A 27,694-nucleotide genomic window follows, 5' to 3' on the forward strand; every position below is an offset into this window, starting at 1 on the left:
TTAGGATGGACCCTAGACCCACAACTGGCCTCTGGGGTGGCTGGGCCCAAACCACCTGCCTCAGTGGCACTCAGGTTGCCAGGAGACCCTCCTCCCCTGGCAGATGCTGCCTGAAGCATCTGGGCTGGGCTCCCTGCTTTCTCTTCTTCAGAGGTGACACCTGTCACAACTCAGGGCACCCGTGTGCATTTCCCACCTGGAGAATGAAGAGGTTTTCCTGAGAGCCCTTCAGGCCAAGAGGTCCGGCCTCAGGTCCTGTCCAGTGATGATGTCTGACTCTGCCCTGCCCGGCCCCCTAGGCCCTGCAGAGCGTGTCCTGTCCTAGAGGGTGCAGCCCTAGGGGGATCCCTCTTCTGCTCCCCCCCCCCCCCCCCGCCCAGGGTCTGGGGTGGTAGAGCTCAATGGGCTCTGTGACAGTCTGGCTCTTGCTGGTCAGCAGGGGAGGTGGTCGCCCTGCTTGGGCCTCCACACGACCAGTGGGAGGTATCAGTGAGAGAGACAGATGCAGAGAGACATCAGTGACCTCTTTATTTCTGGCCGTGTCAGTGGCTGCCCGGGGCATGTAACAGAGCAGACGCTGCGCTGCAGGCAGGCGCTGACCCTTGGCTTCACGCTGACCCAGAAAGGGACGTGCAGGGCGGGAATCAGCCAGAGGCCCCAGGATGTCCAATGCCTACTGCGGAGGGAGGGCACAGCTCAGAGGCCCCAGATGCAGGTGGGCACCCTGGGGAGGCCTGGGCTACAGAGGAGAGGGGAGTGCTCAATGCCCCGTAAGTAAACAGTATAGCTTCAGACCACCTGGGCTCCAGGCCTTGGAGGCAGGGGATGGGGACGGCTCTCTCCTTGACCCCAACAAGAAACTGGCACCGGAAGCTGGCTGTCACAGGAGATGGGAAGGGAAAGCAGACCTGCCCTCTGCCAGGCCTACGGCTCCCTCCCTACCCTTGAGTGGCTGGGTCTGTGAGGGCGCACAGGCCCCAGGGGAGTCCACAGCTCTGGTTTCCCTGCACAAAGTCAGGCTGAGGAAAGAGAAGGGCCTGGCTCCCAGGAGCTGATTCAGCTCAGATCTATCATCTGAAGAGCACAGGGGCCTCCTCAAGGCCCTGGGGCAGACGTCCGGTCAGGGCACGAGTGAGAGCTGCAGAGCCCCGCCACAGCTGGCCTGCTGCCGCCCCCCCCCCCCCCCCCACCCAGAGCAGGTGACTCCTGGTGGTCCTCCGCAGGTCCTGTCCTGCTCTACTTGCCCAGGGCGCCCCGGGGCAGCAGCTCCACGTAGCTCAGGGCGCTCTGTAGTGACGTCAGGCAGTAACCCTCCTCTCCGATCAGGTACCTGCGTAGAGACAGGCACGGGTAGCACCTGTTACCTGCAGGGGATGCAAAGAAGCCCCCAGCACCTTGGACGGGGTGTCTGCCCTCGTGGGGCAGGACCTGGACACTAAGGTCGCACAGGGGTCTGTCATGGAGGCTGGGCTGGAGGACACACGCTGCTCAAGGGACAGACCCCCAGCCTGGGAGCAGGTGCCCAGTGCCCCGTGCTGGCCCGACTCCAGCTGGGGGCTCCTACCCCTCATGGATGAACTCCTCCAGGGCTGCGCATTCTGACACCAGCTGGGGGAGACCGCTTCTCAGCACCACAAAGGACAAGATGGGCAGCAGGTCGTCGGCACCGCTGTTGGGTAGAGGCACGGCTGGCCGGTAGGCTCCGGGGGCCATGATGGCTGCTCAGTCCCCATAACCCTGCAGCCCCCAGCTCGGCCTCTGGACTGGTCCTGGGCTTGCCGGCTGCTCTCCCTGCACCCCTCCTGCCCGCCTGCATGGGGGAGTTGGGAGTAGACTCAGGCCAGCGGCACCGGCAGCCACTAAAAGCGGCAACGCTGTCCCCGAATGGGGACCCTGTGCTGCAGAGCCCATGGCTGGGTCAGCAGAGGCCCCCACAGCGGAGGTATCGGGTAGCCCCAACCTCACAGGCTCGCCCTGCAAGCCTGCCCACACCTGGGGAACAGGCTAATGGAGGGGATGGCCCAGGTCCCAGGCAGCCTGCTTACTACACCTGGGATCGGAGCCAGGCGCGGCGATCCTCCGGAAGAGGCATCTAAGGGAGCTGAAAAGGTGCCAAGGGAGGCCCTGCAGGACACACAACACCCGGGCCCAAGGGGCCCACGGGCGGCAGTCTCTGGGAAGAGCATGAGAGCAGCCTGTGGCTTGAGTGTGACCCCCAGCCAGGAAGGCCTCACACACCATGAGCTCTGGCTTGCGGCCCTGCCTCCACCGCCCTGGGCACCACACTCCTGCAGAAACGCGGACAAACTACAACATGGCCCTCACTGGCTCCTCAGATGCACAGAGGAGACAGGTGGTGTGGGGCTGTAGCCCGGACTCAGAAACGCGGAGTCCTACAACTGTTTTGCCGACAGCTACTTCTGCAGCAGCCGCGTGGTGAACTGGTAAAGGGGTCTCCCCCAGCCCGACCCAGAAGCTGAGGTCTTGTACCCGGCCCTGGGGTTGGTGGGGCTGCTGGTCCCAGGTGGGTCCAGGTGAGACTGAGACAGGACCAGGCGCCAGAGCCCCAGGTAGAGAAAACGCCTGCCCTGCCTCCGGACGGTGGGGACATAGATGATGCAGGAGCCCCAGGTCTGGGGGCTCAGCACCGAGAGCAAGCTCTTCATGGAGGCTGGAGCTGCCTCCCCAAAGCGTGCAGCTGAGGGACCGAGCCCGTGTTCCTGTGACAAACAATGCTAAATTGCACTAGATTAGCCAGGCGGTCCCTGACCCCTAAGTAACCTGCCCAGAGAGGCAGGAATGCATCACCCATGGGGGCTGCAGCCCCAAGCCCTCGGTGGAAATGGACACTCTCCTGGATAAGCCCTGCGAAGCTCACTGTAGCCCCAAGGATGCTGGGGCCCAGGGGGGCCAGACACCAGGTGGGAAGCTGTGGTCCCGGTGCTCGGGGCAGGACGGGAGGGTTCTCTCTCCCCCCAGGCCTCTGCAGGCAGCCCCTCACTTGCTCACTGCCCCCCCCACCCCCACCCCGGGCTGTGGGCTTTTGGGACTCACATGGCTGCGGCACCAAGCTGGGGTCTGGCCTCAGACGCAGCCTCCTGGGCCCGGCAGTAACCCTCGGCACAGGCACAGATAACCCGCAGGACCCGCACTGTGGCCCAAAAGTGAGGCTTCAGGAGAGGGCCGAGGGGAGCCAGTCCCAGAACAACCCCCTGGCACCGGCCCCTCCCGGCACGAGTGGAGCTGGCAGAACTGGGAAGCTCCTGCCCGAAGATACTGCTCTCACACCGCTTCTGTCCTGTGAGACACACCCCCATTTTGACAGGAATAAGGTCTACACTTCAGAGGCACACAGAGACCCCAGGTCACCCTCTGGGAAGGGACCTTATCCGACCACGTTCCCCCTCCTGTCCTCCCAAACTGCAGCCCCCTCACCGATGCACTCCAGCTTCTTCTGGGGGCAGCTCTCCAGAACCAGCAACCCCAGCTCCTGGGCTGCAGCACAGTAGGGGAAGGCACCGGCTCCTGTGGCCTCCAGGCCCCGGGGCAGGAGCTTCGTGGGAACGCCTATGGCCGTCGGGGGCGCATTCCTGTAGAGCTCCATGCTCCTGCTCAGGGCGGCCTCCCGGAGGCGGTGCACGCTCCTGGGGCAGAGAGAGGCCAGGCTCAGCGGCCCGGGGGGCTCTGCCCCACGGACAGAAGCGGGGCTAGGGAAAGCTCGCCAGACTCACAGGTTCTTGCAAAGCAGAAACATCTAAGGATGGCCTCAGAGTAAAGCACCAGCTGGAAGCATGGTCAAAAGTGTGCCTCAGGGATCAACGAGCGGGGAAGGCCCCTGTGGGGGCCTGAAACTGGGATCATACCTGTAGAGTGCCAGCAGCAAGGGCCACAGTGGGGAGAAGAAAGGCTCCTCGATGCAGGCCAGGCATCGGTCCTTGGAGGCGGCCGCATTCAGGCCTTCGAAAGCCAGGAGAGTCAGCGAAAGCAGCCTGTCTGCCGGGAGCAGAGCCGGCACAATGGCACTGTGGGGACAGCCAGGCCCTCCGGCCCCAGGCTGGGAGCCCCTGGAGATCGTCCCCAGCCAGTCCGGGGTGCCCAAGTGGGCCCCACACCTGTCATCCCCTCTCCCACCCTCCTAGAGCCAGCCGCAGTGTGGGCAGAGCCGCAGGGTTCCGGCTCAGTGGAGAGCGCTCTGCCTGAACCTCCCTCCACTCCCCTCACCGCCCCCCCCCAACTTCTGTGTCCATGGGGCCTGGGGTCAGAGCACTTAGGAGCTCACAGAATCATGCCCAGCTCCCCCGAGGAACTAAGACGACAGACTGAGAAAAAGCAAAGGACAGCCTCTTTCTGAAGGGGTTTGCACCCCAAACTGTGGGAACCTGGAGGAATTTTAGAGGCATATGTAAAGACAAGACCTGAGGCCCCGGGAGATGGGAGGCCCATCCAGGGTCCCTGCTAGAGCTTTGGGCCCTGTCGGGCCTGCCTCACTGACCCCTGGAGAACCCTGAAAGCCTTCCTCCTTGGGAGTCCCCAGCCACCCTAGGCACCCAACCCTTAGAGAATCCACACACTATTCTCAAAAATGGAAAAGGCTGCAGAGACGAGCCCGTTGTCACCACCACCAGGCTGCACACACCCAATGGTCCTTGGTTCAGAATCACCAGAGCCCAGCCCTACGGGCCAGCCAGGACCACCTGGCAGCCAGAGGCTCTGAGAGCAGGCCCTTCCTCAAACAGGAGGCTGGAACGAAGCAGCCCAGTGAGAAGACAACCAGGGACTGGGGAGACCTCGGCCAGGGACCCAGGGACGGCAGCTGGCCCAGCTGCTCTCACAGAAGGGTGCATTCCTGTCTGCTCCGCGAGGATTTGCCCCAGAGAAGGGCAGACGCAGAGGGCTCTGCAGATCTGGATGACCTCGGCCATCCAGAGGAAGGCCTGTCCTTCCCGGGGCCTATCCTGGGCCTGTGGAAAGCTTTGTGCTACGTGTGTCGGAGCAGCCCCCTCCCCCGCACGCCCGTCCTGCGGGCACGCCGGCCCTCACCGATGGCGTTGTGTATGTCCTTGACGGTACTCTTCAGCTGCTCCGACAACGGCTCCGTCTTCACCCCAGAGGCCTGGGGCTCAGGCGGCCTCCCACGCCCCCGGCCCCACCCCTCAGAAGTGGCCAAGAAGTGTTCGAGGTCTTCGAAGGAGCTGTGTCTGCTCTGCACGCCCGGCGGGGTGTGTGCCAGGGGGGAGGCAGGCCCGGCGGGGCCGCCGTCCGCCCCTCCCTCGGGGGGGCCGGCGTGCGGCGGGGGCGTGGGGGGGCTGCCGTGGGTGCCGTCCGGGGGCCGAGGGGCGGGGCCCGGCTCCGCGGGGGAGAGCACGCAGTAGAGGCTCTGCGAGGGCCGGAGCCGCCGGCTCCCGGGAGCCCGCAGCCCGTCGGCGTCTGGGGACAAGGAGCAGCAGCCGGGGGCGGAAGCGGCGCCCGCGGCGCCCCTGCTCACGACGGGGTACAGCGCCCGGTACACCGCACACTGGAGCTTCTTCAGGAGCTGCGAGATGGGGTGGTCGGGAACGCTGCGCAGAGGAAGAGGCGCGGGGCTGTGGCGCGGGGCCCGGCCCTCGCCGGAAGTCCACCCGCCTACAGCACGGCCCCGCTGGACGGGTTTTGGCGGAGCAACCCTTGAATGGTTTCCTCTGGAGCGAATGTGGCAGATAAAGTCTGACCCGACCCCCCTGGACGCTAAAAGACCAGCAGGGCGGCTGGATGGGCGGTGTCTGCAAGCCCAGCCCAGCCCAGGGGGCCTGAGCGTGGCGCGTCCGCCTCCGCGTCCGGCCACCCCCGCCCGCCTCCTTCACCCCCTCCCTTTCTGATCTTTTTGGCCGCTGTCAGGGCCAACCAGGGGGCCGGGGGTGGGGGTGGGGGTGGGTGGGGTGGGGGGAGGCCCTGGTACCTGAGCAGGTGGGAGACCAGGCTGGTCACCAGCGACAGGTCCCCCGGGCTCTTCTTGAGCTGGGCTCTCCAGTGCTTCGGCCAGTCCTGCAGGGCAGGAGTCTCTGGAGGGCATGGCGGGGTCCCCACAACCTTCCCTGCCAAGGCCGCACCCCAGGCCAGCACCACACTGTCCGTGTCCTCCCTGGGGCGTAGGGAAGGCCCACGCCAACAGGCCTCAGGACCCCCCTCCCACCCCCCCTCCCCTCGGAATAGCAACCTGTGACAACCCCACCCCCCGTGCCCAGCGGCGGGGACTCACGTGGTCTTGCTCGTACTCGAGGATGGCGGCATAGAGGGCCCGCTGCTCCCGCTCTTCCGGGGTCAGGGCCACCTGACTGCAGAACCTCCTGGGGAGGAAGACAGGGGCTGGGGGCCTCCGAGCTGGGTGGGCAGGGGAGGGAGCCCCCAGCAGCCCACTCAGCGGCCCCGAGACCTGTGGGAGGAGACGCACCTGTCGGCCACCTCCTGGAGCCGCAGCCGGCGCTCCTCCCTCTTCCTCCGCAGCTGTGCCAGCAGGGTCAAGGCTGTGTCTGTCCTGAGGACCCCCATCGGGAGGTGAGGCCAGGTGGGGCAGGGCGGGGCAGCGGGGCCTGAGGGCGGGTGCTCACTCAGGGAAGGGAGCAAGCCCTAGCTGACCTGAAAGATGGGGAGGAGCCCGTGGGTGCTAAGAGGAACAGAATGCCCGACCGACCGACCGACCGTGTGAAAGCCAGGAAGGCAGGAGCCGCCACTCCAGGGCAGTCTCTCTGAGGCTGGAAGAGTTCTGTCCCACACTCCGACCCTGGCACCTTCACTTCCCCCCTCCCCGCCTCCTTCAGCCAGGACACCAGGGAAGGACAGAAAGGATACGGTCTCCTCCCGGGCTTTGGCGATCACAAGGTTCTCCATCACCTGCCGCTGCAGGGACAGGGTCTAGGAAGGGAAGGAGAAAATAAAGCCTGTTCCTTTTCCACCGGCAACCCAGACCCTCCCTGGGACCCGCTCACCAGGGAGGTCTTCTGCAGGGCCTGGCTGGGGTCCAGACGAGCCATCCGGGCCTCGTAGGCGGCCTTCAGTTTCTGGTTCTGCAGAGAGGCTTCCTGCAGGGGCGTCAGCTCCCTGCAGACAGAGACGAGCTGCTGTGCTGTCCAGGCCCCAGGAAGCCCTGGAGTGCCCCCCTGACTGTGCTCTGAGACCAGAAGGAGGTGGTGATGGGGGCAGGCAGGAAATGGGAAGGAGGGAGGAGGTGCAGGGTGGGCTGGAGACCTCTGTCCTGCTGAAACCTGGGCCTGCAGTCACCAGGCCTCCTGCGTTTTCAAGAAAAGCAGCACACTGCGCTTTCCGCATCCACACGTTGGACAACAACACGGAACTTTTTAGGGGCATCATGTGAGCCAAACAGCTAGATAACTTTGCCACCCGTGGGAGAGAGAACCAAAGCCTGCTTATTAGAAATAGCTGCCGAGGGCCGACCTCCATGCCCCCACCCAAACTGCTGGTGTCACATGTCTTCACGCTTCTGTGGTAGGAGAGGGTAAGCTGTGAGGATGCCAACTGGCAAGGGAAAATGTGTCCCGGGGTGGGAGTCCCGTGGGTAGTCCCGCCCCGCGATGGCACATGCAGAAATGAGGTAGCAGTGGCCCCCAAGGCCTGGCAGCAGCAGCGCCAGGAGGAGCCAGCCTTGTTTATCCTCCTGGGGGTTCTTCTGTCTGTGTCTAAGTGAGTTTTATCAGTTCCAGAAGCTTATATACTGTTATCTCTTCAAATAATGCCTCTCTTCCTCTTTCTTTCTTCTCTTTTTCTGGAACTCCAATAATCTCGTGTCAGATCTCCTAGCTCTGTCTCAGATTTCGTCTTCTTTCCTCCCCCTATGAGAGTCATTCTGGATATCTTTTGATCTTTCAACCAATTTGCTCATTCTTTCTTCAACTACATCTACTCTGTTGGTACAATATTGACCACGTGAGTCTGTGTGCATGTGTGTGTTTTCACCGGAGAATATAATTTGTTACTATTTCCAATTCGTTTTTAAAAACAATTTTGGTATTATATTTTCTGTTTCCTTTCAACGTGGTTCTTTATTTGCTGGGTTATACTCTCTGGCCTTTTGTTGCCTGCAGCTATTTTCAAATTTGCTTTTCACTTTTGTAACTGAGGACAACATGACTGTGTTGTGATGTGTGTCTGGTAACTTCCCCTGAACACTTGGCAAGTCTGTGTCTGCTATTACTCTGTAAATTTCTGGTTTCTTTTTGTGCTTGGTTATCTCTCACTGTGCATCATTTGTGCATGCTGAAGATGCTTTTGTCCAAAGGGGATCTGCATCTGTTTTTGCCAAGCGCAAGGGTACTTCCATTCCGGGACCCACTTTAACTGAATTCATTGTGGTTAGCTCACTTTGCCTGGACTTCAAACCCAGGCTCGGCCCACCTTCCGTTTTGCCCCAGCTTACTTCTTAGAACTTTGTGCCTCTACCACTTGAAGCTTCTGGAAGATCTCGGGCGGCAGAAAGGGAGAGAGTTTCCCCCCTTCATCTGAGTACACCCGGCGATGTCGGCTGGTCGGTGAGGGGACAGGAGCAGCTGTGGGCATGGCTGGCTTCAGGTATGTTTTCCCTGCAACACATACATGAGCAAGGGTCAGCATGGAATCCGACGTTCCAGAGATGCAGACTTTGGGGGAGATGCCCCAGGAAAACTTGCCAGAGACCCACCGAGCTTGGCAGCTGTTGACTGGGCCCTCTCCAGACACTGCTCGGCCAGCTTCAGCATCTTTGAGGTGTCCGGGGCCACAGTTTCCCCACCTTCTGGGGATAAAGAGAAAAGAGAGCTGGTCACCGTCACCTTTATTATTAAGCCGATTCTTGCCGAGACAAAAACAAGGACAAATTCACCCCCTCCTCATCTCTCCCTCCCGGGTCGCCACCCCCTCCTCATCTCTGACCTCTAGGCGATCCCATCTCCTCATTTCTGATCACCTGCTCTGGGTTTACCTCCTGACGCTATGTGGGCGCTGAGCTTGGCCAGCCCAGCAGCTGACTGTCCTGTCATCTCAGCTGGACCATCAGAGCCCTCTCTCTACCTAACCTGGCCTTTGCTCACCAGGGCCTTTACTTGTACTTACGGCCCCTCCTCAGGGTGGGCCTTGCAGTAGATGAGGACCATTTCAGGGACAACTTTATTGCCTATCTCCTGCCCTCTGGCTGTGCTTGACCTCACTCCTGGCACATCCCTGGGGCTTCTGTCCTGCATTCCCTCTTCTGGGGACCACTCATGTCGGCAGGTGCATGCTGTAGGAGCTGCCACTCAAAACTCTTCCCTGCACCCCACCAGCCTTAGTTTCTGAGCCACTTACTGCCCCCTTTAGAGCCAGCCCCTCAGCACACTCCATTTTAGCCACCTGACTCCCACTGAGACCACCCTCTCTCATGCCCTCCCGTCAAGCCCTTCTCTGAGGCCTCCCCAACCTCTCCAGGTGTCTCTCTTCCAGAACATCCCCCTGGGCGTACTACTGTGTCTTCCCCCCCAGTCCCCAACCTTGGGAGTGCCCAGAGCTCTGCTAAGCTCACTGGCTCTCTGGGGCAGCTCTGATTCTGGTGACCCCGACCTCTCCCTAACCACTGTGCTCCTGTATCGTCAGGGTGCTCAGTGCCTCAAACAGAAGGTGCTCACGATGGAGCTCTCTATTCTGCCCATACAAGTCTGCTCCCGCCCATCCCCACAGCACCTCCTGTACCTCACTGTTGCCCTCCAGCAGCTCACTGTTCCCTCCAGGGGCTCACTGTCTCCACCCCCTGCCCCACCAACCAACGGCTCACCCAGCAAATCTGTGAGGTCCACCTTGAAAGCACGACCCCAGGCCCTTCACTCCTTCCATCCCCAAGTGGTCCCACCACTGCTGTCCTCACTGTGGGAGCCTCCTGGAGGCTCTGCCTCCATGCCGGCCTCTCCCACAAAGCCTCTACGAGCTTCCTTACACCGGAACAACCCAGCTCCATGCAAGGCCACGCCTGCCCCCACTGAACCTCCTCTTCCCTGTACTCAGTCCCCACTCTCATCTCAGAGTCTTTACACATCCCTCTGCTGGGGGTGTTGCCCCTTGACCTTTACGCAGCTCACTCCTTCCTGGGCTGGGGCTCAGTGTCCAATCTCCGGTTTTGCCCCATCCCGTTTACATCCTCTTACAACACCCATCCCCGCCTGCTCCCGCAACACACTATGATGGCTCGTGCTTGCTGAGGGCTCACCAGTTCACTTTCTGCTAACGACCAATGGGTAGGACACAGGACAACCCCAGGCTTAAGACCCACCAAGAGCCAAGCAGTCCAGAATTTGTTCAGCGTGGAAGAAGCAGTGAGGCTGAGATCTGTACCTTTGGTTGTCTCCACTTCTTCCAACAGCACCTGGGAGATATAGTGGATGCTCCTCAGGTATTCCGTATATGCTTCCTGTGCCCAGGGAAGAGAAATGGCAGGGGTCAGGCCAGTAGTGGCCAACAACTCCGTCATGCCTGTTTATGCCCTTGTGGGAAACATAGAAACAGTGGTGTCTGCTGATCTCCTGAGATTCACCTGAGGCACCTAACCCGAGGTAGTTAGCTGGTAATTCCTCCGGGTCTAATCAGTAACGTTCTGCACGGTATCTGTACCGATAGCATCCCTCTTCTCCAGACTCGAAGGGAAAACATGCCCAGCTGGGCACCCATCCCTCCTCTCACTGCCTTTCTCTCCAGCACAGGAAGAAAAGAGATTCTCTTTCAGCGGGCCAGGCAAAGTAGTTGACAGCAGTTGCTGTCATTTGTCACTCTGTGCAATGAGTTTCCTTCCTGTGCAACTCAGGGCCTATTTATTCAGTGGCTTAAAAGAATAAAAAATCCTCAGAGGTAAATGAGGGAGTGCTGTTGCTGATCTTGAAATCACTTTCTGGCTTAGGTTCTGGGAAATCCCCTTCCCGAATCCCTGAATAAGTACTCCGAGGGCACACAGCAATCTGCAACACTAGAATACTGCCAGTTTCAAGGGTGTGACCAGGTTCAGGGCACGGGCATTTGGAAGCACCACATGACGTTTTGTTGCATCCCAGTTCTCAGATTAACTATCTTTAAATCTACACCTCAGGATAAAATGGATTCCAGATAGGATTTTTGACTTGTGGGGGCACCTGCTGTCCTAGAAAACTGACTTGGGGAAAGCAGCAGATTGAGGGACCCGGATGCTTTTCCTGGACATAGGCAGCTTCCTCCCCTCCTTGGACAGTCCAGTGTGGCTCAGCCTGCTTTTCCACTTGGCTGCCGCCTTTCGGAATAACACACCCACCCATTCTCAGTAACAAGCCATACTACCCTGCGCAGACGCATCACGAATGAGCCCTTTCAGGGTTCCGTCCCTTTGGGGAATCTGATTAAATCTACAGTGTCTTCTCAGAAAAATACACATTACACATGGGATTTCTCACCAGATATATTTTGGAGGGCTGCTTCAACCCTCTTGAATCCCCTTTACAGATAAAACCTTGGCTCTAATTCCTACTCTGCGACGACGGGAAAACACGGCGGGAGAGGACTGGGAGCTGTCCAAGGTCACAGGCAGACACCCGAGCCCAGCGCCCCGGGAAACGCCGGAGGGGTCCTGGACGGCACCCACCCCCGGGCCCCGCCCTCGCTCACGCCCACCGGGCAGGCTGCAGGTAGGGGGGTGCCTGGAACCGCCGCGGCGACCGCCCCCGCCTCGTTTTGGGTCGCCTCACCCGGGGCCGGTTGCCGGTATCCAGCTCGATGGCCCCGTTGGCCAGCTTCATGGCACACTGCAGCGGCTTCATCGCGCCGTCCCCGGCCGCAGCGGCCATGGCGCCGGGCAGGGGAGGCTGTGGCTGCGGCGGCGGCGGCGGCGGCGGCTGAGGGCGGGACAGACGGCCCAGAGGCCGGAACGCAGCCTGCGCGGGAGCCGGCACCGCCCGAGCACTGGACCGCAGGAAGGGGCGGGGCCGGCGCGGCAGCACTTCCGGCGGCCCTAGCCCCAGCACGCCTCCCCCAGAGCTCCCGTTGCTGCAGGGGCCGCGGCGGTCTTAAGTAGCCTCGCGAGGTAGATGCGAGCGCGTAAGTGCAACAGTCGGCACCCACATCCCACGTTTGTGACATGCCAAACGTCTGGGCCTTGCCGCGTCGCCCCTCGCTGCCTTCACTGCGCCCCGGCCCCCCTCTCCCCCTCTCCTCGCCCTTCCCTTCGCGCCCCGCCCACCCCTTCTTGCTCCGCCCCGTTTCCAGGGAGCCGAACGGGGCCCCACGGCGCCGAACGGCGGAGTCGAGCGGAAACGAGCGAGCGCAGTCCAGCTGAGCTGACGCGAGGCTCTGGGCCGAGCGGGACGTACCCTGGCCTAGCGGCCCAACCAACAGAGCGGGGCCGAGCTGAGCCGAGTGGAGCCGAGCTGGGTCGAATAGGGTCGAGTGGAGCCGAGCGGGGCCGAGCCGAGCCGAGCCGAGCCGAGCCGTGCCCAGCGGGACTTAGCGGGGCGGAGCGCCGGGCCCGGGCTGTAGCCGCGGCCGCCGCCATGAAGCGGGACCGGCTCGGTCGCTTCCTGTCTCCCGGGACGGCGGGGCAGCGCGGGGGCTCTGGCGGCGGCGGCGGCGGCGGCGCCTGTGGCAGCGGCCGGACCCGTGGCCGCCCGGCCCGCAGCGGGCCGAGCGTGGACGAGGCTGCGGCCCTGGTGGCGGCTCGGCTGGGCTGGGGCCTGGCGCGGGCCCGCGGGGACACGGGCGAGGACGGCGCCGACGAGGCAGGTGGGTCCGGCCGGGCGCACGGGGGCGGGTCGCGGGTGGGCGGGCGGAGCCGGGGGTCCCCGGGACCGCGGCGTCTCCCCGGGGACCACGTTCCCCCGGGAGCCTTCTCCCCCTCGGCGTCCCTGGGCCCCTCTGCCGACGAGGCCTCCCCCCAGGGAAGGGGTGAGAGCGGCCTCTGCCCGGCGTCCGGGGTGACGTTTCGCAAGGCCGCTGACCCTTCGGTGCCCAGTCTCGGCTTATTAAGTAATTATTGCTTAAGTTTTGCAGTCCGAGCGGCCAGAGTCAATCCTGGTTTTGCCGTGTGCTCTGTAGCCTTGAGGTAGATGCTTAACGTCTCTGAGCCTGTTTCGTCTTCCTTAAAACAGAGCTGAGTGGATAAAGTGCGAGAGGCCCTCGCCTGGCAGGTGGTGTCTGCGAGAACGTGCACATTGCTTTCGTGTGATGGATTGTGTGCTCTCTCGTTGAGTCCCCCTGGGGGTGGGGGTGGGGGTGGCTTCGTCTACACTCGCTGACAGGCTCAGGGGGTAGATCCTGGAGGAGGCTTCTTCGGGGCTGGTCTCAGGAGCAGGGTTTGAGGAGGAAGAAAGTTTCTAGCTTCTTTCTTGAAGCTCTGTAGCTGTGAAGGCATTTAGTAAAAAAGTTTGTGGGGCGCCCGGGTGGCGCAGTCGGTTAAGCGTCCGACTTCAGCCAGGTCACGATCTCGCGGTCCGTGAGTTCGAGCCCCGCGTCAGGCTCTGGGCTGATGGCTCGGAGCCTGGAGCCTGTTTCCGATTCTGTGTCTCCCTCTCTCTCTGCCCCTCCCCCGTTCATGCTCTGTCTCTCTCTGTCCCCCAAAAAATAAATAAACGTTGAAAAAAAATTATTAAAAAAGTTTGTGTATATATTTTTAAGTTTATTTGTTTATTTTGTGAGAGAGAGCGAGAGCGCACAAGCAGGGGAGGAGCAGAGAGGACGAGAGACAGAATCCCACGCAGACTTCACATCGTCAGCACAGAGCCTGTTTCGGGGCTCGAACTCAGGAACCCTGAGATTATGACCTGAGCAGAGCTCAAGAGTCTGACGTTTAACCGACGGAGCCGCCCAGGTGCCCTGTGTCTTTTCTTGGTTTTAATTAATTTATCTTTTGAGAGAGAGAGAGAGACAGAGCACCGGGTGGGGAGGGGCAGAGAGGAGGAGACACAATCCGAAGCAGGTTCCAGGCTCCGAACTGTCAGCACAGAGCCCCATGCGGGGCTCGAACCCACGGACTGCGAGATCATGACCTGAGCGCCCCCAACAGCGCAGTATTATTAACTGTAGTCACCCTGCTGTACGATATGCATCGCCAAGATTGACTTGTTTTAGAACTGGAAATTTGTACCTTTTTTTTTGTTTTTTTTTAATGTTTATCTTAGGGAGAGAGAGAGACAGACTGAGCGAGCAGGGTGGGGGCAGAGAGAGGGGGAGACACAGAATCCGAAGCCGGCTCCAGGCTCCGAGCTGTCAGCACAGAGCCCGATGCGGGGCTCGAACCCACGAACCGCGAGATCGTGACCCGAGCCGAAGTCGGATGCTTACCCGACTGAGCCGCTCGGGCGCCCTGGAAATTTGTACCTTTTGACCATTTTCCTCCATCGTCTGCATCCTGTCCCGCACGCTCCCCACCACCCACCTCAGGCTATCACCAGTCTGCTCTCTGTGAGTTGGGGTTTTTTTGTGTTTTTTTAGGATTACACCTATAAGTGAAATTGTATGGTATTTATCTTTTCCTGTGTGACTTCTTTCACTTAACGTAGTACCTTCAGGGTCCATCCGTGTTGTCCCAAATGGCAGGATTTTCTTCTTTCTTATGGCTGAGTAACATTCCATTGTGGGAGAGAGAGTGTGTGTGTGTGTGTGTGTGTGTGTGTGTGTGTGTGTGTATACACACCCCCGCTTTTTTAAATCTGTTTCTCAGTCAGTGGGCACTTAGATTGTTCCCGCACCTTGGCTGTTGTAAATAATGCTGCTGTGAAAACGGGAGCACACCTACCTTTTTGAGCTCGTGTTTTCATTTCCTTTGGATAAATACCCAGAGGTGGAATTGTTGGTCCAAATGGTGGTTTTATTCATTTTTTTGAGGAACTTCCATACCGTTTTCCATAGAGGCTGCACCAGTTTATGTTCCCACCAGCAGTGCCCGAAGGTTGCCTCTTCTCCACATCCCCACGACACTCGTCGTGTCTTGTCTTTTTGGTAACGGCCATCCTGAGAGGCGTGAAGTGACAGCTCATTGTGGTTTTGGTTTGCATCTGCCTGACGAGCAGTGGTGCTGAGCGCTCGGCCGCACACCTGGGCTCGTTCGCCTGCTGGTTGGCCGGCTGTATGTGTGTCTTCTCTGGAAGAATGACTGTACGTCTGCTGCCTGGTTTTTAATTGATCGGGTTTTTGCTTTGGAGCTGTGTCAGTTCTTTTTGTTTTAGATATTAGTTCCTTAGATGCGACAGGCAGATGTTTTCTCAGGTTTCAGTATTTCTCAGGTTTCCCTATTTTCAGTAGGTTGTTTTTTCATCTTGTTGATGGTTTTCTTTGCAGTGCAGAAGCTTTCTAGTTTGATGTAGTCCCACTTGTTTATTTTTTTTGCTTTCATTGACTTTGTTTTCGGTGTCAAATCCAAAAAATGATCCCCAAGACCGATGAGGAGTTTACTACCTGTGTTTTCTTCTGGGAGCTTTACGGTTTTCGGTCTCACATTTAGGTCTAATCCATTTTGAGTTTATTTTTGTTTGTGGTTTAAGTAATGGGGATCAAGTTTCATTCTTTTGCATGTGCGTGTCTAGTTTTCCCACCACCCATTTTTTAGAGAGAATGTCATTTCCCCATTATATATTCTTGATTCCTTTCTTGTAAATTAATAGACCACACATACGTATGAGTTTATTTCTGGGCTGTCTTTTCTGTTCCGTCAACCTATGTTGTTTGTTTTTTTTTTTTATGCTCGTTCTCTACTGTTTTGATTACTGTGGTTTTGTACTATAGTTTGAAATCAAGAAGTATGATGCTTCCAGCTTTGTTCTTTTTTCTCAAGATTACTTTGGCGATTTGGCATCTTTTGTGGTTTCATATAAATTTTAAGATTGTTGTGTTTCTGGGAAACCGTCACTGGAATTTTGACCAAGATTGCATTGAATGTGTAGATGGCTTTGGGTAGCGTGAACATTTTAGCAGTATTAATTCTCCTAATCCACGAGCACGGAATACTCATTTATTCACGTCTTCACTGTTTTTCATCAGTGTCTTACACTTTTCAGCATAAGGTTTTTCACCTCCTTGGTTAAATTCATTCCTAGGTATTTTATTCCTTTGATGCAGTTGTAAATGAGACTTTTCTTGATTTGTTTTTCTGATAGTTCATTATTGATTTTGTATCCTGCAACTTCATTGAGATTGTTTATTCTTAGAATCTCTTGGTGACGTCTTTAGGGTTTTCCGTATGTAATACCATATTATCTACAAACAGAGACAGGTTTTTTTTTTTTTCCTTTTTTACTTACTTGGATATTTCTTATTTTTCTTGGTTCATTGCTCTGGCTAGGACTTCTGACACTGTGTTAAATAAAAATGGTGAGAGTGAGCACCCTTATCTTGTTCCTCATCTGAGAGGAGAGCTCTCACCTGTGAGTATGATGTTACCCATGGGCTTATTATCTGTGGCTTTTATTACATTGAGGTACATTCTCTCTATACCCAGTTTGTTCAGAATTTTAATCATGAATGGGCGTTGCATTTTGTCAGACACTTTTTCTGCATCTATTGAGATGCTCATGATTTTAATCCTTCATTTTGTTACTGTGTCACGTTGGTTGATACGTGGATGTCGGACCATCCTTGCGCCCCTGGAATAAGTCCCGCTGGATCATGTCATGTGAGCCTTTTAAAGTATTGTTGCGTTTGGTTGGCTAATGTTTTGCTGAGGATTTTTGCAGCCGTATTCATCAGGGATCTTGGCTTGTAATTTTCTCTTCTTGTGGTGTCTTTGTTTGGTTTTGTTATTAGAGTAATTGTGGCCTTGTTCTAGATGCACTTAGAATTATCTGGAAGGTGTTCTGGACCAGAAGACCCTCCACTGACCGTATCTCCCAAAAGGCTGTATGTTCAGCTGGGAGCCCAGAGCCCAGAGCCCAAAGCCCTGCCTTTGGCTCAGACGTGGGCTTGTGTTTCTGGGATGCGTCTGGGGAAGTGCCGTGGAGCGTTCTTCCCCCTCAAGGACTGGGAGGATGGCAGATCCTGGGCCTCACCTCCCCAGGCCACGTTGCTGTCTTCCGAGGAGCACGTGTCTTCCAGTGCTCTGTGCAGTCAGCAGCCCTGCCTGACTCAGTGTCTTCTGTGCTTGCCCAGGAACAGGCCGGGCTCTTGCCATGGGGCACTGTCGCCTCTGCCACGGGAAGTTCTCCTCACGGAGTCTCCGCAGCATTTCTGGCAGGGCACCTGGGGAGAGCGCAGACAGACCACCCCCGGGGGAGCGTGTTTTCATCAGGGACTTCCAGCACCTGCTGGGGGTGGCTGTCCACCAGGACCCAGCTCTGTCTCAGTTTGTCTGCAAGAACTGCCACGCCCAGTTCTACCAGTGCCACGGCCTCCTCAAGTCCTTCCTGCAGAGAGTCAACGTCTCCCCGGCGGGCCACCGGAAGACTTGCACAAAGTAGGCATCCCCTCCTCCTTTCATCTGGTGGGCATTCAGGGGCCAGGCACCCTGTGTGCTGGGGCTGGTCTAGGCACAGTGAGCGCCGGGGAACCTCTGCAGCGGGGAGCCGGTCCTGCTTCGGGCAGCAGACACGGGTGACCACCAGCGTGGCTGGTGTGAGGGAGACGGACAGATGTGCTCGGGGGAGGTGAGGGCTACAGAGGGCCGTGGGTGTAAGGAGACAGCCTCTGGAAGTAGAAGGTCAGACTGCATGTGGGAGAGGCGGCCCGTGACAGGAGTCTGGTGAACCTGCATCTTGTTCAAGGCCAGCCCCGCTCACGGCCATGCTGATGCTTTACAGGGTCGGTGCCCAGCCCCCGCCAGGGGCAGAGGAGGGAGCGTGTCTGGGTGAGTGTGCCCTCGGCGTGTGGTCTGTGGGTTAGGCTCGAGGTGGGCTGGGTGCTGACCGGCCATGGGTGTGGCGTCTCTGTGCCTTTCCTCAGTGGACCTGATCACTTCGAGCCCCCAGGGCCTGCGCGACCTGGTGGCCTGGGTGCACGGACACGCAGCCAGCTGCGGGGCCCTGCCTAGCCTCCAGAGGACACTGTCCTCCGAGTACTGCGGTGTTATCCAAGCCGTGTGGGGCTGTGACCAAGGCCACGACTATACCATGGACGCCGACTCCAGCTGCGGGGCTCTTTTGCTGGACAGTGCGCTGGCAGTCAAATGGACATGGGACAAGGAGATGGCCCCGTGGCTCACCCAGCATCGGGGGTCCAACCCTACTGGGGCTGCCCCTCAGAGCTCCCAGGGCAGAGCGACCACAACTCCAGCCGAGACCGAGACCCTGCCCGGCGCGGACGTGGCCCCGCCTCCTTCAGATGTCAACCCCGTAGGGCCTGGCCTGTGCCCCCCACCTCAGCCAAGCTTTCCCCCAAGTGGGGCCCCAGGTAGGAGCTCCTCTGGGTTACTGGATCAGGATTCCTCGTCTGGAGGCAGGCAGGCCCGCAGTGGGGGGTGGGTGTCTGTATTGTTATGGGCAGTGGTCACTGTGTTGTGTATGGAGGCTCCGGGGGAAGTGATGAGGAGCCGACCTGAGCGACAGGAGGAGGGCCCGGGGACCCTCTTCCAGCAGTTTTTGTAAAGGCGTGCTCATCTGCCGTCTGGTCTTCCTCTCTAAGCCTGTTCGGGGCCAGGGGACCAAAGGAGGGAGAAAGAAGGGGGTCCTTGTTGTGGGACGTGGGGGAAGACGGCAGCTGGGACCTCTGAGGCTCTTTTGGGCCAGCTGCGGGTCATTCCCTGGGTCTCTGCCGGCGTCCTGGTGACATCCCGGTGGGACTTGCGTAGATGGGCTCCTCTGCCAAGTGGCCAAGAGGGAACACAGGGCCATTGTGTGGGACCCGGTCCCACGGTGCTGTGGTGTGGGGGCAGCTGCTCACGGACTTTGCGTTCAGGTGGCGGAGTTGGCTCCCCCTCCCGCTTCCCTCAGCCTCTGTTTGTGCAGTCGCCTACGTGGAGCGCTGGGCTGCTCCTGTCGTCCAGCTCTTGGTGGCACTTTAAAATGCAGCTGCCCAGATGGTTGAGAGAGAGAGAGAGAGAGAGAGAGAGAGAGAAAGAGAGAGAAAGAGAGAGAAAGAGAGAGAGGAGGGAATCTTAAGCAGGCGGCACGCTCAGTGCTCAGCCCAACTCAGGGCTCCATCCCATGACCCTGGGATCGTGACGTGAGCCGAAATCAAGAGTCGGACTTTCAACCGACTGAGCCACCCAGGTGCCCCAGAACTGAACTGCTTGGCCTTTTAAACTGCATGCATGCAGTGTGATATTAATGGTTTGATATTAATGTTTCTTTAATGTTTTGGAACACCCACAAAGTGTGAGTCGTCCCTGCCTGACACAGCTGGATCCGAACCTCTGGGAAGGGCTGGGCTTGCTGACGTGAACCGTTGGCTCGGGTTTCTGATGCCTGGTGCCGTCCGTGCCTGTGCTAGACATGGGGGTGGGCTCTTGGGCTGTGTAGGGACCTTATGGGGGGCGGGACTGGGAGGCGGGTGGGATTTAAGCCTGGAGGACCCCAGGCTCCCCACAGGGAAGGCTCTGTTGTCCGATGGGCACACGCCTCCTTGCTGGGGAGCACTGCCTGCGCTGTGTGTTGGTAATGGGAGCCTTGTTCTTTGTTTCTCAGGGCGGTTGGGTGAGAAGCAGGTTCCGTCTTCAACCTCGGATGATCGGGTAAAAGACGAGTTCAGTGACCTTTCTGAGGGGTGAGAGAAGAGTGGGTTTAAATAGCCTAACATTCCTCCTTGGAAAATCAAACTCCGCCAACCTGTGTGCTCTCTGCCTGTGTCCGGGCCGGGGCCCTCTCCCTCTCTCAGTTGGAAGGAGACGAATGGCCGAGGGTGCTTCCAGGCTCCTTGTTCCTGACGGGGGCCTCCTAGACCTGACGTATCTGGAAGGGGAGCACGACCAGGGTGGTGTGGAAGTTAGAGCCCTATGGTTGCCCCTTCGCTGCTGCTGCCTTGTCTCCTTCAAGGCCGTGGTTTCGTGCCAGCCAAAGACGTTACTAAAATGGGAAGTTGGTCTCTGGCCTTGTGTCATGACGGGATCGTGACTTGGGGCGGAGGCTCTGTAAGGAGGACGAGCCACTGTTGGGGACTGTTCGCTGCTGGGACCGCCTCCTGCTTGTCGGCTGAGAACCACTCATGGTGGCTGCCACACACTGGTCGGCCTTCACCCCCTTTCCACACTGCCACGTAATCTGTGGCCGGAACGCAGGTGCACCCTTGTCCGAACAGGGAGAAAGACAGCACGATTTGTGGCACGACTCCTGTGGGGTGTCTGTCGATGGTGAACAAGATGCTGGAAGAACCCAAGTGGGTTTGCTAGAAACACCCCCGGGACCAGGAGTGGTCGCAGGCTGTCCTAGAGGCCGCCGGCCAGCCTCGAGTCTCGTGCAGATGAGTGGTGGCCTGTGGGGGAAGGCCGTGCCCTGCCAGGCTTCGTTCCGTCTGCTGCCCTGCAGAGACTGTGCAGTTACTCACACTCGAGGGTAAAGGTCATGGATACGCAGATATTTTTCTGGCCTTTGTGACTTTGCAAGGTGGCCAGCTGACATCTGACCTGTCAGCTGGATAGGTGCTCCCAGTTAGGGGGAGTAGGTGCCTCATAATCTAAACGTCCACTTCTGGAGAAGCCCACCTCCTTGAGGTCTTCCTGTGCTGCCTGGGGCCCGAGAGAGAGACTCGACAAGTTCAGGGTCCTGGTGTGAAGGGAGTGTGGCTTCTGGGGGATTGTCGCCTTGCGGGACTTCAGTGACCCTGGCCTGCCCTTTCTGTTAGGAGATGTGATCAGAGATTTGGGGATTTTAGGTTTCTTCAGACCTTTGCAGGAGAGCTAAAACACGGAGTATGGAGATTTGGTGGTGTTTGTAGACAGGAAGTGTCACTGGAGCTGTCACGCACCCCAGGCCTTTGCTGAAGGTGCTCTCTTCTTCCCTAGAGACATCCTGAGTGAAGACGAAAATGACAAGAAGCAAAGTACCCAGTCGTCAGATGAATCCTTTGAACCTTACCCAGAAAAGAAGTAAGGAGGACAGTCCTGCCGCGTGTCCTTGGGGTCTGGGAGGGGCATCACTGGGAGCCTAGAAACCTACGTCTGCCTGGTAGGGTCACCGGGCGGGAGTAGTGGGGGCAGGGGACGGAGGCTCATCCTTCCCGGCCTGCCCTCGCTCAGCACGTTTGCTGCTGCTCTTTGGCCTGACCCCCTTAGCCCGTTGAGTGTGGCTTCTGGGGGGTGGGGGAGGCTTTCCTCGTTCAGTGCTAGGACCCGGTCTCAGTGGCACGTGACAGTGGCAGGAGGCCTGTGGCTGTGACTCAGCCTCATTTGGGGAGCTCCCGCCTTCCTCTCTGCCAGCCCTAACCCTCGGTCACACCACACTAGTGTCTCCCGTCGGCCACGGATTTCCTGCAGTAACCTCCACCCTGCAGTTCTTTCTGCTTCTGTGCCAAGCAAGGCCCTCAGAGGCTCGGGCCCCAGCCCTGCAGTTCCTCTCAGATCTGCCTCTGGCACTGATTTCTGTGCCACCTCCTTAGAGAGCTGCTTCTGTGGCCTTGTCTTGACCTTCCCTTTTCCGAGATTTGGGTTTTCTCTCTGGATGTAGCATCCTGGTAGGGAAGGCTGATGTTTACCTGGGTCACTTTTCTCCCAACCTCATGCCCAGGAACACCCAGAACACCTGCGCATAATTGCTGCCCCACCTGAGCGTTAGGAGCATTTCACAGTAGAATAAAAACACGAGAGTGCAACAGTATCACCCAGGAGGATGCAGCCCAGAAACAGAAGCCAGCCTGACTTTCCTTCTCCTTTGGGCTCTGACGTGGCTGTGGAAAGAGAAACCGAAGCCAGGCTCTGCGGGAGGTGGGGCCAGCTGGAGTGGGCTGACCACAGCTCGGAGCCAGCACACTCAGGCCCGATGGCCACGTTGTGCCTTAGGTACTACAGTGTGAGTCACAACTGGAAACCTGGGACAGGGCCTCTGAGCCTCCCTGGTGCACGGGACTTTGTTTCAGCAGACATACCTGTCTGGGTCCATAGCTGGGGCAGATAAGAAGGGACTTAGGATGTGTTAATTAGGGCCCCGCGGCTCCGGTGAGAAGTGAGAGTCAGGAGCCTGAGTGACCGAGGGGGCAGAAAGGGAGAGCAAGGAGCAGGGTCCTCCAGTGTCTCCAAGGACTTCAGCCCATACCTGTCAAGGATGCACTTGTGAACCCACGGGCTCTCTGAAGCCGCCTGCTCTCAACAGACGTGTGATCTAGCGTGGGAGGGAAATGATGACTCCCTGGTCACAGTGTGGCTCTGACAGGGTGCCTGAGCCGCACAAAAGAGGGTGGAGGCCAATGAGGAGGGGACACACGGCAAAGCCTCAAAGAACAGTTGTTAGATAAGGAGAAGAGGAGAAGCCTGTAAGGTCATCAGAGAGTTTCTTTTTGTTTATTTATTTAAAAAATTCTTAACGTTTATTCATCTTTGAGAGAGAGAGACAGAGCATGAGCGGGAGAGGGGCGGAGAGAGAGGGGGACACAGAGTCCCAAGCAGACTCCAGGCTCCAAGCTGTCAGCACAGAGCCCGACGCGGGGCCTGAACCCACAAACCACAGTATCATGACCTGAGCCAGTTGGAGCACTTAGCTGAGCCACCCAGGTGCCCCTGTATTGCTTTGTCTCCGATGTCACGTTTAAGAAACTGTTGTCACATCAAAGGCAGCGTTTTCTTCTAAGAGTTTGAGCGTTTTAGCTCTTATGTGTAGGTCTTTGGTCCATTAGGTCATGTATGTTGCAAAGGAAGGGCCCACCTGCATTCTTTGGCCTGTGGACATCCAGCTTTCCCAACACCGTATGTTGAAGAGACTGTCCTTTCCCCATTGAGTGGTCTTGGCACCCTTGTCAAAAATCAGTTCGTTTTTCCTGTGATGGTCTATACTTGGTCTCTCAGTTCTGTTCGGTTAGTCTTTATATCTGGTTTTCCGTGCCAGGACCACACGGTTTTGATTACTGTAGCTTTGTAATTTTGGAATTAGGGAGTTTGAGTCCTCCCGCTTTGTTTTTCAGAATTACTAAGCTATTCCGTATCCCTTAAAATTCCGTGTGAAACAGAATAGCTTTTTCTGTTTCTGCAAAAAACACCACTGGGTCTTGATAGGGATCAAATCTGTAGATTGCTTGGGAAGTAATGCCATCCTAACAATATTAAGTCCTGCTAGTCCATAAACGCGGAATGTTTTTGCACTTACTTAGGTCTTAATTTCTTTCAGCAGTGCGTTGCGGTTTTCAGCATACAGGTTTTCACCTTCTTGGTTAAGTTTGTCCCTAAGTACAGTATTTTCTTCTTTTTGATGCGGTTGCAAATGAGTTATTTAAAAACTTCCCATTTTGTTCACTGTTAATGTGTAGAGGTAGAACTAGTTTTTGTGTGTTGATTTTGTACCCTGCCACTTTGCTGAACTTGTTTATTTTTGCGTGTGTGGATTCTTCAGGGTTTTCTACATACAAGATCATATCGTTTGTGCATAGGGGTAATCTTCTAAGAGCAGTGGTGAAAACGGGCACCTTTACTTGGTCCTGATCTGAGGGCAAGGCTTTGAATCTTCCACCGTTGAGGATGACATTAGCTCTACACTTGCCATATAACGCCCTTCAAGTTCCCCGTTGTTCTCGACAGTTTTCCTTAAATGCCCGGATCGAACAAGTGGGAAGAAAAAGTGTGCATGTCTCTTTAAATCTTCACTAGACCCCCACAGGGGATTAGTTGCTGGGCCTGAACTGGTCCCTCAGGGACCTGCCAGACTGGGAGGTCCTCACTGCCCGCTCACAGCTCTGTCCCCAAGACCACACTGTTCCCTCTGAGCCCTCGCCTGGTCCTGGAGCTGTGCGCCTCCCAGCGGGTTCCAGAGTGTTGGTTCTGATGTTTTTCTAGCCTAGTGGTCGTTTTGACGGGGGGACTGACCCCTAAAGCTTCTCCACTTCACTGTTTAGCATGACGTCTCCAAATAACGTTTGGTTCTGTTTCAGGAGTGAAGTTTGTCCTGAAAACCCCCTCCTGTAGCTAGCATGGTCCCCATCCCCACACCTCGCCTTCCCAAGGTAGCAGTACGGAGTCTAGGACTTTGCTGGGGGTTGTTCCCGCCCTGGCGCCCAGGGGTCGGTCCAAAGGCCACCAGTGAGCACGGAGACGCAAGCAGGTTGCCGTGGGAGCCTGGCAGGAGCCCCACCTCTCCCGTTTGAGGAGGGAGAAGCGTCTCAGAGTCTGATGACGTCTCTTTTTCTTTTCCCCTCACAGGGTCTCTGGTAAAAAGAGCGAAAGCAAAGAAGCCAAGAAGGCTGAAGAACCAAAAATGCGCAAGAAACCGGGCCCCAAGCCGGGCTGGAAGAACAAGCTTCGCTGTGAGAGGTGAGGGCCTGGGGTGGGGGGTAAGGGGTCGGCGGGGGGGGGGGGGGGAGGTCGCCTGTCGAGGCGGCAACTCCACGTGTGCCGTGCTCTGCAGGGAGGAGCTGCCCACCATCTACAAGTGCCCTTACCAGGGCTGCACGGCCGTGTACCGCGGGGCCGACGGCATGAAGGTGAGGAGGGGCGGCGCCCTGGGCGCGGGGCGGCCTTTGTAGCTGACCCGGAGGACCAGACGTCTGCGTGGAGCCCGGTGTAGACTTGTAGCCGAGGGCTCACGCGGGCCGGGGCCCAGGGGAGCCCTCCGCTCTTGGGAAAAGCACCCGCCTCTCGTCGTGTGAGGAGTGGTTGCATCTCTTCCTCTGAGGGGGCCGCGCAGGACCCGTGGGAGGGGGTGACCGTCCCGGCCGGGGCGCTCAGGGCCCTGCTGTCGCCCCCGCAGAAGCACATAAAGGAGCACCACGAGGAGGTCCGGGAGAGGCCGTGCCCCCACCCCGGCTGTAACAAGGTGTTCATGATCGATCGTTACCTGCAGCGCCACGTGAAGCTGATCCACACAGGTACGGGCTCTGCTCTGGCACACGCTCACCTCCGCCAGCCCGTGGGCCAGCCGCCCTTCCCAGAGGCCTGGGGCCGTGTCTGGCCGCCTCGTGGGTCGGGCAGAAGCGGCTGGAACCGGCAGTGAGGAAACCCCAGTGCCTTTTCTGCACGTGACGACCCCGCGCGTCCGTCACGGTTTGATTCCCCTCCAGTTTTAACGACGTGACCCACACCCCCAGGTCTTAGAAAACCCAGAGCTACACGTGTGCCGCATTCCGACCACTGCTGCTGCTCACAGAGCCGCTCTCCTGAGTTGGCAGCACCCCCTTTAAAAGACGGACGCCTGGGTCAGTCAGGCACCCAATCCTCGATTTCAGCTCGGGGCGATCTCTGTGTCGCGAAGCTTGCTTGGGCTTCTCTCCCCCTCTGCCTCCTCATGCTCTTGCTTGCTCTCAAAAATAAAAAACAAGTCTATTAAGGAAGAAAAGGAAGATTGATGCACTGAATCTGTATTTAAAAATTTTTTTTTAACGTTTATTTTTGAGACAGAGACAGAGCATGAATGGGGGAGGGTCAGAGAGAGGGAGACACGGAATCTGAAACAGGCTCCAGGCTCCGAGCTGTCAGCACAGAGCCTGACGTGGGCCTTGAACTCACTGACTGCAAGATCATGACCTGAGCTGAAGTCGGCCGCTTAACCGACTGAGCCACCCAGGCGCCCCCTGAATCTGTATCCCTAAACTGTAATTGTACACATAACTTAATGGTAGGGGCACCTGACCTGGGCGTTTCAGTTGGTTGAGTGTCGACTCCATTTCGGCTCAGGCCATGACCTCATGGTTCATGGGATCGAGCCCTACATCAGACTCTGAGCTAACAGCATGAAGCCTGCTTGGGCTTCTCTCTCTCCCTCTCTCAAAATTAAAGAAAATTATTCTTAATGTTTATTTTTGAGAGAGAGCAAGCAAGCATGATCGGGGGAGGGTCAGAGAGAGAGACAGAATCTGAAGCAGGCTCCAGGCTCTGGGGCTCGAACCCACGAACGAGATCATCACGACCCGAGCCGAAGTTGGATGCTTAACCGACTGAGCCACCCAGGTGCCCCAGAACTTAAAGAAAAAATTTACTGTAGGAAGTCATTCTGGTTTACTTTTTTCACTGAGCCCATTTTATGGTTGGGTCGTATTTGCTGGTTTCACAGTGAAACCATTTTCCTGTGTTTTTTGTTCTAAGCCTTGTTGGACATTCCCTTAAATTGGGTCTTCAGGCTGCTGGTCTCAGTCGAGACCCCAGTGATCACAACCATTAGCAGTTTTCCTGAAACACCCAAGAGGAGAGCCTAAGCTGTAAAGGGGGATCGTACCTAGCACAGGACAAGCCCATGTGGGAAGCTGTGTCAGGTGCTTGTAGATGACTGAGCAGGTGGGATTGGAAATGGCAGTGAGGCAGAAGCTTGTGGCCACCACCCCAGGTGCGTGTCCAGGAGGAGAAGGGACTGTTCAGTTTTTGTCCAAGAGCCTAAGAAACTGATCTCCAAAGTAGACATCCCCTCCCCGACCAAGGGCCCAGTATGGTTTGTAGAGTTTGTAAGGTGGCAGTCGCCTGTGAAGCTTTATAGACTGGGCTTCCTCGAGGAACTTCTGCTCAGCGGATCTAGTTTCCCTTGAGGAAAACAGGCTTCAAATGGACCCATCTGATGAAGAGGAAGTCCCAGCGAGATGACATTTTCAAGCAATTTGGAGGGCTCTATTATTAATAAGAAACTCAATGTTTTTCATTGGGGCGCCTGGGTGGCCCAGTCGATTAGGCATCTGACGATTTCCGCTCTGGTCATGGTCTCACGGTTCAGGAGTTGGAGCCCCATGTCGGGCTCTGCGCAGACACTGTATGGAGCCTGCTTGGGATTCTCTCTCCCCTCTCTCAGATTTGAAAAACTTTTTTTAATCTCTGAATAAAATTAGATTTGCACAGGCCCCTTGCTTGGGCCTTGAGTGTAAGGAAAACACCACGTTGGGCCACCAGGCCCCCGGGGAGGGCTGGGCATTTTCGTGCCTGTGTTCATGCCATCTCTGGTCCTCTCTGGTCCCCAGAGGTGCGGAACTATATCTGTGATGAGTGTGGCCAGACCTTCAAGCAGCGGAAACACCTTCTCGTCCACCAGATGCGCCACTCAGGAGCCAAGCCTCTGCAGTAAGTGTGGGGATGGGCACACCTCCGCATGGCCATGCTTCTGGCACCCACGCCCTTGCTCACCTGGCCCTGTCCCCCAGGTGTGAAGTCTGTGGGTTCCAGTGCCGGCAGCGGGCATCCCTGAAGTACCACATGACTAAACACAAGGCTGAGACCGAGCTGGATTTTGCCTGTGACCAGTGTGGCCGGCGGTTCGAGAAGGCCCACAACCTCAATGTGCACATGTCCATGGTCCACCCTCTGACGCAGACCCAGGACAAGGCCCTGCCCCTGGAGCCACCATGCGGGACTACGGAGGGCCAGGCTGTGAAGCCTGAGCCCACCTGAACTCAGGCGGGTAAATGGGGTTCAGACGGTTTCAATAGTTCTTTCATTTGAGACCTGATGGCACAGCTTCGCCCGCTGCCCTGGAGCCCCCATGCCGTGTCCCCTCACCTGTGTGTCAGGAGGGCACTGGACAGCAGTACGGTGAAGGGGGGCTCACCGTGCAACTCCCGTAGCCTTTCCAGCGTCCGCTCTGGGACCAGCATTTACCCACGATACTGACCTTGGGGCCAGATGGATTTTAAATCATTGATTCCTATTCCCCACTAAAGCAATCAAGGAGATTTGTAATCCACTTTCTAGTGCAAGAGCTCCGTGTTATGCTCGTAATAA

General features: G+C 57.5%; 2 protein-coding genes across 19 annotated transcripts; one reads left to right on the forward strand and one right to left on the reverse strand.

The window, feature by feature from the left end:
* Positions 1–511: 511 nt before the first annotated feature.
* VPS9D1 (VPS9 domain containing 1) lies at positions 512–11,957 on the reverse strand. 15 transcript variants are annotated; one of them, XM_047846281.1, is made up of 17 exons: positions 11,700–11,957; positions 10,327–10,402; positions 8,669–8,758; positions 8,408–8,570; positions 6,963–7,074; positions 6,826–6,888; positions 6,428–6,480; positions 6,236–6,323; positions 5,936–6,021; positions 5,041–5,558; positions 3,864–3,993; positions 3,436–3,644; positions 3,055–3,151; positions 2,051–2,173; positions 1,565–1,669; positions 1,245–1,330; positions 512–676 (listed from the first exon to the last, which is right to left on the reverse strand). In XM_047846281.1, the coding sequence occupies exons 1-17, from the start codon at positions 11,796–11,798 to the stop codon at positions 645–647; spliced, it is 2,130 nt and encodes a 709-aa protein (XP_047702237.1). In that variant the 5' UTR covers positions 11,799–11,957; the 3' UTR covers positions 512–644. The 15 variants fall into 15 exon arrangements, 10 of the variants coding, with proteins under 10 accessions (XP_047702237.1, XP_047702238.1, XP_047702239.1 ...); XM_047846282.1 differs by having other exon boundaries at positions 3,864–3,957; positions 8,669–8,761; XM_047846283.1 differs by having other exon boundaries at positions 2,051–2,101; positions 8,669–8,761.
* ZNF276 (zinc finger protein 276) lies at positions 11,957–27,656 on the forward strand. 4 transcript variants are annotated; one of them, XM_047846277.1, is made up of 12 exons: positions 11,970–12,048; positions 12,217–12,729; positions 17,086–17,389; positions 17,733–17,779; positions 17,875–18,321; positions 19,554–19,632; positions 20,867–20,950; positions 24,203–24,313; positions 24,408–24,483; positions 24,750–24,867; positions 26,938–27,037; positions 27,118–27,656. In XM_047846277.1, exons 1-12 carry the CDS (start codon positions 12,039–12,041, stop codon positions 27,362–27,364), a joined length of 2,136 nt encoding a protein of 711 aa, XP_047702233.1. In that variant the 5' UTR covers positions 11,970–12,038; the 3' UTR covers positions 27,365–27,656. The 4 variants fall into 4 exon arrangements, with proteins under 4 accessions (XP_047702230.1, XP_047702231.1, XP_047702233.1 ...); XM_047846274.1 differs by having other exon boundaries at positions 11,957–12,729; XM_047846278.1 differs by lacking the exons at positions 11,970–12,048; positions 12,217–12,729 and adding an exon at positions 14,231–14,406.
* Positions 27,657–27,694: the final 38 nt, after the last annotated feature.

Source organism: Prionailurus viverrinus, unplaced genomic scaffold, assembly GCF_022837055.1.
Source record: "Prionailurus viverrinus isolate Anna unplaced genomic scaffold, UM_Priviv_1.0 scaffold_38, whole genome shotgun sequence".
In the NCBI taxonomy this organism is placed as follows: domain Eukaryota; kingdom Metazoa; phylum Chordata; class Mammalia; order Carnivora; family Felidae; genus Prionailurus; species Prionailurus viverrinus.